At 46.0% G+C, this 12,796-nt stretch overlaps 1 protein-coding gene across 4 annotated transcripts in view; it reads right to left on the reverse strand.

The window, feature by feature from the left end:
* Positions 1-250: 250 nt before the first annotated feature.
* RCSD1 (RCSD domain containing 1) overlaps positions 251-12,796 on the reverse strand; it is a 33,591-nt gene continuing 21,045 nt past the window's right edge. For 2 of the 4 annotated variants that reach the window (XM_030455565.1, XM_030455554.1), the window contains 5 exons: positions 9,182-9,289; positions 6,765-6,854; positions 5,407-5,478; positions 3,926-4,129; positions 251-2,889 (listed from right to left, as the gene is read on the reverse strand). In XM_030455565.1, the coding sequence (XP_030311425.1) occupies positions 2,242-2,889; positions 3,926-4,129; positions 5,407-5,478; positions 6,765-6,854; positions 9,182-9,289 (1,122 nt within the window). In that variant the 3' untranslated portion in view covers positions 251-2,241. The remainder of the gene's footprint in view (positions 2,890-3,925; positions 4,130-5,406; positions 5,479-6,764; positions 6,855-9,181; positions 9,290-12,796) is intronic. The other 2 variants (XM_030455562.1, XM_030455573.1) reach the window with 2 other exon arrangements.

Raw genomic sequence — 12,796 nt, forward strand, 5'->3', positions numbered from 1 at the left:
GGCAGCAGCTTCAAGCACTGGCTCCTGGTGGTTCACACCACCTCACAGCTAGTTGACCCCTTGACTCAGCTTCTGATACTGGCTTGCTGTCTCCAGCTCCTCTTTTCCACAGCTCCATGTCATACTGTGGACTTGAGCCCTGTGGCCTGGAGCCAGCTTTTTATTCAGTATCGCAGACACAGCTTCATGCACTACTGTCAAGAAACTGGTCAGGTGAGGGTCTGTTATCTATCTTTCCCTGAATAACTTATTTTTTATGGCTAACAAATACTCTCCAGATGGAAAAGTATTTTTTGTTTTGCAGCTACCAGATCCATGACTTAACTATTACCCCAAGAGTCAATGCAAAACTAGTCCAAAAACTCAGGAGGGACTAGCTGTCTGTCCTTAGCCAATTCATATACACTCAGGCCATATGACTGGAAAATCAGCCATCTGAGACCTGTTTTTTGACATACATAAAATGAATTAGCTGTTTCCAGTAAGCCACTGTTCATGAGTGCCACTTGGTGGCCACACAAAAAATAATTTTGAAAAGGAATTAGAAGGCTGGATAGGGTCTGGAAGCGATGAAAGACTGATGGACAGGTGGCACTTCTAAATCCAAATCTAGACTGGAACACAGAGCCAGATAAGAAAATCTGCCCTATTGACCTATGCAGGACATCTTTTCTGTACATCAAATCTGATGTTTGTTACTTTCCACCAGCACCAAAAACACCATAAAGTTGAAGCACACAGCCCACCATGGCTAGCTGTTTCACAGATCAGCTGATTTCACAGCTCAACTCACACTTCAAAGTGATTTTGTGCTTTATGAACAATGTCCTAAGAGTTTTCCCCATGTTTAGGTTTCACATTGTCTGCAATACAGCATATATGGAGGAAGCATTTTTTTTCCTACTGTTAAAACATTCTTTACTGAAATTTGAAAACACAAAGTATTTCAAAAGAAGCTATCAAAAATTCACCATCCATGTACATGTGTAATTGATTGACTTTGTCTAAGACCAGTGCAGGGGAGATGAGAAGGACATTTTGGAGTTGGACAAGGGAGAAGAGGGCCTAGGAGTGGTAGTGGCTGTCAGCTCCAGTACAGCACCTATCAGGTCTCTCAGTGCTTGAGTATTACTTAGGAACATCAGCCAGCACCCCAATTTTAAACTTTGAAGTGACTGCAAGCCAGTCTCTTGTTCTGACTGTTCCAAAAGATGATGGTGCAAAGCAGAGAGCCAGGGAGCAGCCACTCAGCTCCAGGATGAGTCTGGACCTCAGGGGATATCCATATTCTGCTCCTCTTCTGCCACTTAGGGTTTTCTAGTAGCTTCCACCTTGATTGTGTTAGATGGCTCCTATTCAGGTGTTGTCTCCTGTGCCCTGATTTGGTATGTCCTTTTGGAGGAGAAAAGTAAGGAAATGATGAAAAATAATCATGGGTCTGAGTAAATACATTCCTGGCTAGCCTGTGACCTGGGGGTACTTGGGTAATTTCCATGCTAGGACAAAAAGGCAAGCTGCAGCCTGAGCACCAGCCTGCTTCCTTCAGTTGCACCATGCCAAGCCAAAGAGGCATTAGAAGAGGAGACAGGTGGTTGAGGTGGAATGAGATTCTTGCTTGGGCATCTGCAACTACGTTATCATTGGTTAAAGAATACATAAGAAGCTACATGGAACAAACCCTGCTTTAGCCAGTAGAAATCCTCTTTTATTTCAAGTGGCAAATGGCTGTGTTTGCATGCTTCCAGGGCAGATCATGAAGCTGGTATGTGTGGAAACACTTTTTGCTGGCAAAGCTAACAAGCTAAACACAAATGGAGAGAATATATTTGTATGCATGTATATATACAACATGTGCATACATGTATATAAATGTGTATATGCAAGGAGGCATATTGATATAGTATATACATGGTTACTGCTGGGGAAAAGTGCTTTGTACTGTAAATATTTTCAAATTGCTTTCAAAAGAGCAATTGGACAGGGTTCCTAATGAGCAGAGTCCTTCTGTTTTACCGAAGCCCCAATCAGCTTTGTTTTTCCATCCTCTCCCTCTGTAACACCCCAGGAGGGCTGGTTGTTTTAAATATCTGCCTTGCAGCCTCCACAGGCCTGAGATTTGACCCTCTTGAGGTGTGGGAAGCAGCAGAAATGTTGGTGTGTTCTGTCACAGTTGCCATCTTCATTAGTAAGCAAAACCCTCTAATATTTTAGGAGCTGACCCATCTTACCTGTGTGTCACAGTTAAGCTGTGTTCTGGTCTTGCATGGCTGACATTGAAGGCTCACTGTCAGTCTCTAAACCCACTGTGTCCTGCAGTGGTTGGGGTGCCAGTGGTGTTTCTTCAGTGTCTGATGTTCTCTGTGCATCTGTGCTCTCACTGGTCTCCTTCACTTCGGCTTCAGCTTTAGTTTCAGCTTCTTCCTTTTCCTTGTCCTCCTTTTCCTGGTCACAGCCACCTCCTTGCTGCTCTTCTCCCTGGGGACCCTCACACACCCTCTCCTCCTTGTCTTCAGAGGGAAGCTGGGGAGAGCTCTCCCCTGAGGACCCTTGACACACCTCCTCCTTCTCCTTTCTATCCCCTGTGTTACTCTTGCAAGGAGTCGTTTCCTCTGCCTGTTTTTCTCCTTTTTCTTCATCTTCTGATCTCCTGGATCCTTCCCTTGAGGGGGACTTCTCATCAGACCCCATCTGTTTCTTTTCCTCTTTGCTCTCTGTTTCTACCTCCTGTGTCTTGCCCTTGGGCCCAAACACCTCATCTTCATCTTCCTTGGCACCATTTTCTGGAGAGGAGATGATGACCCCTAAATCTTCCACTTCTCCATACTCAGACAGAGATCTTCGGAACCTCCTGGAGGGAGGCCTGCGCTTTATTGATCCCCTCGTCCGCACCTTGGAGGCAGAAAAAGCAGATATTGAAGCAGTCAAAAGAGCAGTACCGGAAAGCAGGAAAGCAGAACAGAGGAAAATACCATGGGAAACTTGATTGCTACTCTATTCGCCTCAATTTTCCTGCTCTGCCACTGAGAGGTAGGGAGAAGAGGGCTCTCTGCAGCTGTGAGACTGCTTTATATGACAAGTGGCTGCTTAATATATGCCTCCTTTCCTTCTGTAAAGATGGTACTGGGCATTATTGTCCCAATTTAAAATGTGACTCTATTTCCAAGTCAAACCCTAAACCTAAGGATGTTGCATCCATTATGGAGATGCTGCTGATTAGGGATGTCTTAGCCTTTTCTACTTTTGGCAACTTGGTTGCTGAGGAAGGAGTTTGCACTGCAGCTGATGGTGGTGAACCCAGGCTATAGTTCTCCACTGAAGTGTTGTGCACGCTGTGGGACACCTGGCTAACCACTGTGTTCAGTTTAGCTCCCTAAACTGCATCTCAGCCTCCTTTGACTTTTGCTGGCATGTGGCATCACTTCCTTACAGTGCTCCCTGTCCAGGTACCAGCCAGCCTGTTATTGATGAGCTGAAGTGACTAAGTCATAGAATCATAGAATAATTTCTTCGGAAAAGACCTTTAGGATCATGAAGTCTAACCATTAATCCTAGCACTTCCAAGTCCACCACTAATTGTGTCCCTGAGCACGTCAGCTACTCATCTTTTAAATACTCTTTTAAATGGTGACTCAACCATCCTCTTCCAGTGCCTGACAACCCTTTCAGTGAAGAAATTCACCCTTTTTCTTTAGCCATTGTGGCAGGAAGGCCACTGGAGCTGCTGGACGATGAAGGTCTGTGTGCAGAGAGGAGGCTCCAGAGAGATACACTGAAAGACTGTTTTGAACCCAGCACAGATCTAGTTGGCCACAAATGCACACTATTACAGCAGGACTGAGGGCTACAGCCTCCTCTTCCCCTTCGTCCCCAAACAATAAGCAAGATTTATCCCACTATGGTGGAGAAACCCTAGCACACATTCTACCTTGTTGTAGAATTGCAGCTGAGTGCCTTCTGGTGGTTGATCAAAGCTGACGGGTGTCTCCTGCACTTCACCAGGCTGGGACTGAACCCCTGGGCTGCTGGGCGTTGAGGGAGGGGTGCTGAACGGAGAAACCAGGGCTTTCAGACCAGGGCTTTTGGGAGATGCTCCCGGCAGCAGAGCAGCTGGAGCAAAAACCAGATTGGCCTGCAAAGAAAATTTCCCGTCACTTCTGTGTGTGAAACTGGCATGTACTACAAGCGGCAACCACATGGAGGAACCCTCGGTCTTGCCGCGGGAGCTGCCACATCTCTCAGCTGTCACAACCCACATACCTACTGGTTTTGGGTCTCTCCTGGTGACACTGTCAACAAACAAGTCCAGGCAGAAGAGTTATGACTGGACATTTGCCCTTCCCCAGCAGCTGGATCTCGGGAGGTATCCCTTTGTCATCCTGAGGCTTTTGGGGATTTTCCAGTGACCCAGCCAAGCCACCACGGTCTGCAGTGGCTGAGCCTGGAGGAATTCTGAACAAGCAGCCACTTTGAGATTTAAACCATCCCTCTGTGTGCCCAAGCAGACCTCACATTTTCAAGCCTGATCTATCTGCAGGTCTTCTGAATGATCTGCACAGTTCTGAGAAGACCATGGAAAAGTGTTGTGATTAACTGTGGCAACACTTCCTGGTGGCCATAGGCAAATGTCCTTGGGTGCATGGACAGGGACAGTGCTATGAATAGGCTTTGGTTGTGTCAGGGCAGCCAGGAGGCACCATGCTTGGGAGTCACACGTGCTGCCAGGAGAGCAGCTGGCAGTGGCAGGACACTGTGTCTATTGGCTACCAAGTGCTGAGCTGCCCTCAGTGTCATGAATCAGGTGCTGCTGAGAGATACAAAAAGGGCATGAAGCACTGGGTGTGTTTGTGAACACTGGGGCAATTGAGGCAAGGGAAGCACAGAACTTCTAGGCATGCATAGGGATGTGCCAGAGCCCTGAGTGCACACCCCACTGCAGGATTTTAGCTGCCTGTGCTCAAGGCCAGCACCCTGATAGTGTGCAGGTGACTCAGTCTGATTTAGATTGCTGCAAAGGAAGAGCTGTAAGACATTTCAGCCAGGGTTTCCCTCACTTTCTTTCACATTTAAAGTGAGGCTTCTGCCCCTGCTCCCTATCTGAGCTGTGCTGCTGCCATGCCCACCCCACGGATGCAAATGATCCTGACCCATGCACTGCCCTGCCCATCGATGTGCCTGAGGATCACTGGACTGTTTCTAATACTAGTTACCATCACCAGACCTTCTCTGCCTTCCTTGTTTGTGTAATTGTGGGACTGGGCCCTTGTTGGTGAGGCGACTGCCCTGCTTACCTAGATGTCACCTGTGGCTCCTGGATTCCTGTGGCTGCTCTGCAAGTGAAGAAGCCATGACAAGTGCCAATCAGTTCTAATTTGCTGGGGCAGCCATGTGGGCTATTCCAGGACCTACCTGCAGCTTTTCAATCATAGGAGAGCTTTTCACTTTGACCTTGGGAACAGGGCAAGCATTTGGAGACCGCTTCTGCAAAACAAAATGAAGCATGAAAAAGTGACATTAAAGTAGGTGAAAAAGAGGAAATACAATGAAGAACAAAAACTTGGAAGAGATAAGTTCTAGCAGGGGAACATATGAAGCCTCATCTAGCATCTTCTCACAAAAGTTTGCTTTCTTCTTTCCTGACCCTGCTGCCCTCTTGTTATGTAGCCATCCTAGGGCTCTGCATACTTGTATCCTTCCTCTGGGATAAAAGGTGGTTATCTGCTTTCTGGCTGAAGTGTCTGAGTTAGGTGATGCTTTGCTGTTACATGGCCTTCACTAAGGTATATAACCTATGACACAGTTTTCCTTGGCATTGTTTCAGGACCAGACAGATTAATATTCTACTTCTTAAAGGGTACAAGCCTTAATGTTGTTAAATACTGTTAACTTTTTGTAATAGGAAAGACTTTCTGCCACCACTTGACTGACAGATTTAAAGGGTAGCTAGTTAGTATGGGCAGGAAAGGCATAAGTGGCCAGAAAGGCATAGCTATGAAAAGCTGAGAACAGTTTGAGAAAGGGAGAGCATTGCTTTGAGAAGGGGCATATTGCTTTTTTTTCAGGAAAATTAAGGAATCTAATAATTTAAAGCTTGTGCTTCTTTGTCATGGAGGTAGCTAGAGCCTGTAGCTGTGAGAAAAGAAGAGCAAAGAACCATTTCCTTGTTAAGGGCAGGTGACAATGTGCAATTTGGTGGGTAAAGCTCGTACTCTGAAATACAGGACAAAAGTCACTGCAAAGGGCCTGAGCATAAACTTCAGTGAGTAGCTGCCAGCCTATTGGGACCCTACTGGGTTATGAAGGACACCACAAGACAATATTCTGAGGGTCTTGCTGACAAAACCATTCTTCAATCTGGATTAATTATTCCCTTTTTCTGAAGGGAAATTCTCAAGGGTAGAACTAATATGCCTTTATACTCAAGGTGGAGTTCATCTGAAGGCAACAAACAGCATGGATGCTCACTGTGATGGTCAAATCTAAATAAATGCCTGTAGTTTCTGCTTTAAAGCACTTGAAAGATGCTAAGGGGTGGAGCCATCAGTGTTCTAAGGGTAAAAGCAAAACTAGTAGAAATGGGATTTTCAACCACACCACAGGAGTGGGAAGCAGTGTGGAGCTGACTGAGTCAGTGTGGGTGTGTAAGCTGCATGACAGATCTCTTTTGCTCTACAGCTTGACCTCTCTGCCACCTCCAATCTCATGTCTCAGGAGAGAACAGGCTGCAGAGAGGAGAGACCTTGTACCCCTAGTAAAGTGATACTCACTTGCTCATCATTATCACTTGTCTCAGTTTTGTGGGAATACAATGGAAGGGAGCATGGTGGTTTCCTCCGAGCTGGCTTATGTGGTGGTACCTAAGAGAAGAACACAACCAACTCAGCAGCAGAGAAATCAGTTTTTATAAAAAGAAGTGAAATTCAAGCACCAAGACCATGCTCAGAAAGTGACCTACTTGGACATCAGGGCTGAGCTTGCCTAAAGGAAACATCCAAAGGCAGCACAAAAATTAGCATATGGACATGTGGCTGGCATGCTAGGTGTGCTTACAGCATCTCAAACCAAATGATAGTGTTGTAAAAGTAGTCTATACCTCTTTCCACAGCATGAATGATAAGACTTAGGCCTTTGTGCAAAGGACAGTCTTCTAAGGTGGGGAGGGTGGAGAAGCCTTTCCAGAAGCTTCATCTTCAACTGATATATCTTAGGGGCAAAAAGGGGAATCCCAGCTTTTTAAACATGTCCTCCAGCCCCATTTGTTTCTCTCTCTTATGATGAAAAGCAGCTTGCAGAGACAAGATCTTATCTGTAACAGTTAATTTGACTGAAAAACAGATTCTCCAGGGGACACTGGTTCCTCCTACGTGTCCATGAGCTCTCAGAAGTACAGAGTGCTCACTAGGAAGTGAGACACATAGCACAGTACCTATGGAGTTGCCTCTTCATAACTGTTGCTGTGATGACAAACTGTCTTGGGTTTTATGCCAGGTTTGTAGTCTCCTGCCAAGCTGTTAACATGCTTTTTCTGAGTGTTAACAGAAAAAATACTTGGATAATATTGTGGATCTTGGATAATATCCACAATATAATATTTGAATAATATTGTTACCTCCTAACAGGCAGGCATGTGAAAATCTGGATTATGGTGTCCTTGCCTTCTTTAGAGTTGGCTGTCTTGAAGAACCTGGTGTTGCTTAACTTCTGATGTTGCTGCACCCAGCCATGGCAATGCTGTGTCTCTAAGCAGCCAAGGGCAGCCAGCCCTTCCCCTTACATCATGCTAGGAAGCAATAACAGCATGTCTTAATGAAAACCACTGTTTTGCAACCATGAAATGCTGTGCTGTGCCAGAGTAAATGTTTCAGAGGTTCCCTGGCTGATAGGTTCCCTTTGCTGACATAGGTCAAGCAAGGGTTAAAGACAATGTGAAGCCAGCTTGAGAAAGCTGGTGAGGAAGTGACAGATGGCTTGGAGAGGAAAGACAGGAAACTTTGTCCTCTGCTGTCTCTGGAGAAAATTAGTTTCCTCTGTGAGGCCCCTCCACGCTGCCTTAGCTTGGGAGCAGCAGAGGTCTGTAGATAACACAAGAGAGGTCTGGGAACTTGGTGCCTTCTTAAGGGTGAGGGACTGAGTGCAATTAAATCCCACACCTTCAAAAGAGGAAACAACTGTAATGGGATGGATAGAGTGCTGCACTGGCGGACTAGAAGGGGGAAAAAGTGCGTGGGAAGAGATTGGCTATTCCCATCCTGGGGCTCAGCTATGAGAATGCTAACCTCTGGATGACAATGACATGCCAGCCCAGCAGGACAGAGGTCACTACTGCATCCAGCTGTAGCCCAGATGGGTGGCAGGGAGTATCCTCTTGGGCCCAAGCCTGAGATTTGCTGAAATCAGCTGAGCAGCAGAAGGAAGCAGTTCTGTTTTAAAGGGCACCCATTGATCAAAGAGGGCCACCAGTAAACACTGATGCTTCTAAAAAAGTGCATAATGACACAGGGGACTCTTCTAAAATGTCAACCTCCACCAGAAACACTCTGAGGTACCCTTTCTTCCTAGCAGAGGTATTTGAGTGCTTTGGTTACCTGGGCAAAGATAGCTTGTGAGGCAACGCTTGGCATAGTGGGCTTTCAATAAAATAAAGCTTAAGCATGACAGAGATAAGCACAGTCTGAAGTGTGGGGAAGAGGTAATGAAGGCAAGTAAAGAGACAGCTTTCTTTCTCAGACCTCTACAGAAACCACCTTCTTCTGTGAACAAGGTACTATTGACCTGCCACTGGCTTCTACACTGCAGAATTTGTTGTTTTCTTTTTTTTCTGTGGCTCAGTATTAGCTATTTCATTATTCATTGTTACCCTTTGCCCACGAAAGCCAGCCCAGATAGTACATGCTTGCTGTCAGCTACTTGTAGGGACACAGGTGTACACTACCTGGCTTTACATTGTCTCGGTTACAGTGTTTGGTTGTCCTGAGGTGGGGCTTTACCAACAAACTTGTCTGCAAGGCAGCAATGCATGGAAGAGACTGTTGCAGATTTCGTGGCACTAGGAGACTAATCCTTTTCAATGATTCAAAATCAAGGTGGATTCAAGCTCAGATCACCAATGATCTAACTTCTACAGGCAGAGGTGAGTGTCTCATTACCCACTGAGTTGCCTGCTGGTGGTTGTGGATCTCCTTACCTCTTTTCCAGGGATATTGGCTGCTTGTTCTTTGAACTTCCCTGCTAGCTGAGCCACTGAGGGTGAAGCTGACTTGTCCACCTCTGAGTTGGTCTCTGCTGGCCTATTCTGACAAATTGGAAAAAAGAAGTTATGAGCAAAGGCTGAGAAAAGCAAGCAGGCTAAAGAGAAGCCTGTGTATGTGGTATAAATTTCAAGAGTAAGCACAGACTTAAAGCAGAGTTTCTCTCATCTGGCATCAATCATGTATTCTGAGAGCAAGAGGTTTGGGAAGACAGGACCTTGCAGTGTTTTCAAATATCCCAGAAAAACAGTAATTCACACAGGGTCTTTCAGATCTGGCTGAAGAGCCTACACTCAGTATTTTTCACTGGAAGCAAACTAGGTATTTCAAGCCAAGTGTCTGCTCTTCATCTTTTCCTTACAGAGAGCAGATGGAACAGGGCAGTAAAGGATTTTCCCATACACCTTCTCAGCCCTCACATCTTTCTTTGCTGCCCTGGGCACCGACACCCTTCATTTCCCAGTGGTTCTGCTGCATGAAGACATTCCCTGCTCTCACAGCAAGCCAGCATCTGCTTGGGGATGTCCCTGTGCTGTCTGCTTTTTTGGCAGTGACAGATCAGGCATGAGGGAGGAGTGGAGGGAGGAAATACCAGGGCTGAGAGAAGCTTCCCCTCCCCTAGGCCGAAAACAGGCTGAGAAGCCAGAGGCTTGTTGTAAACTGGACGGCGCAGCTCTTCCCACAGCACACAGCTCTGGTGTCATCCCACAGTTACCTTGTTTTCTTTGCTATGTGTGTATCAAGCAATATGAGTAGAAAGCCTTCAAATCAAAGCTGATGAAAGGAAACCTTTGTTCTTCATTTCTAATACCTGATGCCAGGGAAAACTAAAGCAAAGGAACTGGGAACAACTATCCAACAATCCTTGTTTTGTTAGGAGGTGGAGACCTCAAAACAACAAACCAGGCCATGAACCATCAACCTGGAAGGAAGCTCATACCTCTGCTCCCTGTACCACCACCATGAACCCATGACTGGCACCATGCTTCTCTCTGCTCTCCCTCAATACATTTCTGTTTCTCGGTCAGAAAATTTCCCCAAAAGCTGTTGCTAGAGAAATACATTTTTGTTTCTCCAAAGGTGCCACAGATGCCCTTTTCCCTTCATGCTGCTCTGCCAGGGAGGGACTTGCTATCTCTTTAACACAACCATTCCTTCAGCATCAGTGGAGGTGAAAGACTCTGAAAACACCTGCCTGGTCCACTTATGGTGGTGTGGGTCACCACAATACAGGGGGTGGAGAAATAGCTGTGGAAAATTGAAACAATATTAAAGAAGGAACTGCCTTAGACTCCTAGTTTCTAGACTTAGTTTCTAGATTAAAAGAAATCAAGGAGGCTACACTAAGGATCAGCCTGAGCCACAGTGCATCATGAACCAACCTCTAGTCTGAAATACCTGGTACAGAGCAGCATTACCAAGGTCCATTAGCACTGTAGAAAAACGCCTTTCTCAGAGAGATGTAGCTCCCAATAAATGCTATCTTCCTTCTGCCAGGCCCATAAGCCCCAGTAGATATCTGTTGTTACCTGTTTCCAGGATCCTGACTACATCTTCTCCCTTAATCTTCCTATGGGATCACTTCAGACCAGCCTTCCTCCATCCAGCCACAAAAGTTCCTCTCAGTGAACTTCTAGTACCTTCCCTCCATCTTTTCAACCTTCATTGGAGTAATTACAGGCAGAGGAAGTGGCAAATAAGGGGAGGTAACCAGATCAGCAAGACAACCTGCTTTACATGAAAAATGATGGCTGGGTTAAGTGGGCAGGGAGAGTGGTTCCCAGCTGCAGGCTGGCTCCATGCTGTGAACCTGAGGAAAGCAGGATGGATTGGGAGGCTCCCAGAATAACTAGGCATGGCAGAACAGATGCCTGAACTGTAGCCTCAGCTGAGGCTGAGCATTTTTCTCTAAGAGAATTTTTTGTAACCCTTCACCTCTACCCTGAAAATACAATGCATTTCCTCTCGGCTTCTTTGACCTCTTGTTTTTTCCTTTTTTTTTTTTTCTTTTTTTTTTTTTTTTTTGAGTTACAGTCTGAAAACACAGCTCCCTTCTCTGGATCTGACCAAAGCTGTGAGGCTGGAATGATTCCACGTGGTCCTTGTTTTGCTGGTAGCAGGCATTGATTGCAATGCATGAAGCTTCACTGGCATGAAGCTTGCTGGCTGGGTGCAGGAAGCAGTGAACATGCCATTCTAAGATTAGTAAAGGTAGCCCACGGGCTGTGTCCTTCTGAAACTGTCAGCTGCAGGCTCTCTGATTACACTGTGCATTCTGCAACAGGAAAAGTCCTTTCTCAGATCCTTTCTGGCAATTACATTACTGTCCTGTATCCAGCTTTTTCTACATTTTTTTTTCCCTAGCTGATGTTCCAGGCTCCATGTCTTCGGTCAAGGGAGTGGGCAGTACCAGGACACTTGGATGCAAAACATTCACTTCCTTGAACTGCAAGGAGAATGCCATCTCCCTGACTTCCCGGGTCCTGAAGGTATGCCACTGTTTTTAGCAGAGATCCCTGCTTCCTTCACAGGTTGTCATTCCTGCTGTACCTTTTCAAGGATGCTGGGAAGCTCTCTGACCAGAGATGCTTGAATGCTGTGGCACAGTCAACTCTGGCTATCACAGTCAAACTTCATTGGCAATTTAATGCAATTTAATGTGCCAGAACATGGTAGGGCTGATAAAGATGCCTGATACAGGAGTAATAACAGAGGGGACCCCTCAGTATGGCAATGTCATTACCTTGCTCAGTGACATTTGCCAGTTCTCCTGTTGGAGCCTGTTGAACCTCCATGGGCACCAGCTGAAAGAAGGTGCATGTTACAGGCCCACAGAAAACAGGTCAAAAGACCAAAGAATTTATCTGTGTATCCTGTTTGGGAACTCACAAAGAGCTTTTCTTGAAGACCATGGATTTTAGTTACAGGTAGGGAGTGTCACTACAGACAAGGAATTTCTTATGAAATCAAAACTGCAAAGACGCCTGGGGAAAACCTGAAAGCCAGAGGTGGTTTTTGAGATTAATCTGAATGTGCTGTTGGGACTGGAGCAAAACTGGCTCCAACAGCCCCCCACGAGCCCTCCCACTAGCATTTGGTCATGATCTACCCACTTGCTACTGAAAGCTATCATCACTTGTCACCCCTTTTCTCATGCAGCTGCATCTAGATGTAGTTTTGAGGCTAGTTCCTGCCCTCCACATCCCTCCCTTCCTTATTAAGAGCTTTGTAGACACAACCCCCTGCTGCAGTTCTCATGTAAGTCAATTGTCCTGGCTGTCTTCACATAACCTGTGCTCACACAAGCTCTGCAAAGCTTCCCCATGACTCTGATGGGGTTTTTAATTGCTTCACATACAAACTACCTAAGCAAAAGCTAGCATGGCAAAACTGATGACAAATACAGCGTGTCAGAGGCAGACAAAATAAGGCATCCGAGCCTCGGCTCAAGGCTAGTGTCTTGCTCACAGAAATCAGATCCAGAAAGTGATCCTCAGCACCCAGCTTTCAACACTGAGCCACAAGAAGGCAGTTGTCTGTGTGCTAGATGA

The sequence above is a fragment of the Calypte anna genome, chromosome 1, assembly GCF_003957555.1.
Source record: "Calypte anna isolate BGI_N300 chromosome 1, bCalAnn1_v1.p, whole genome shotgun sequence".
NCBI lineage: Eukaryota > Metazoa > Chordata > Aves > Apodiformes > Trochilidae > Calypte > Calypte anna.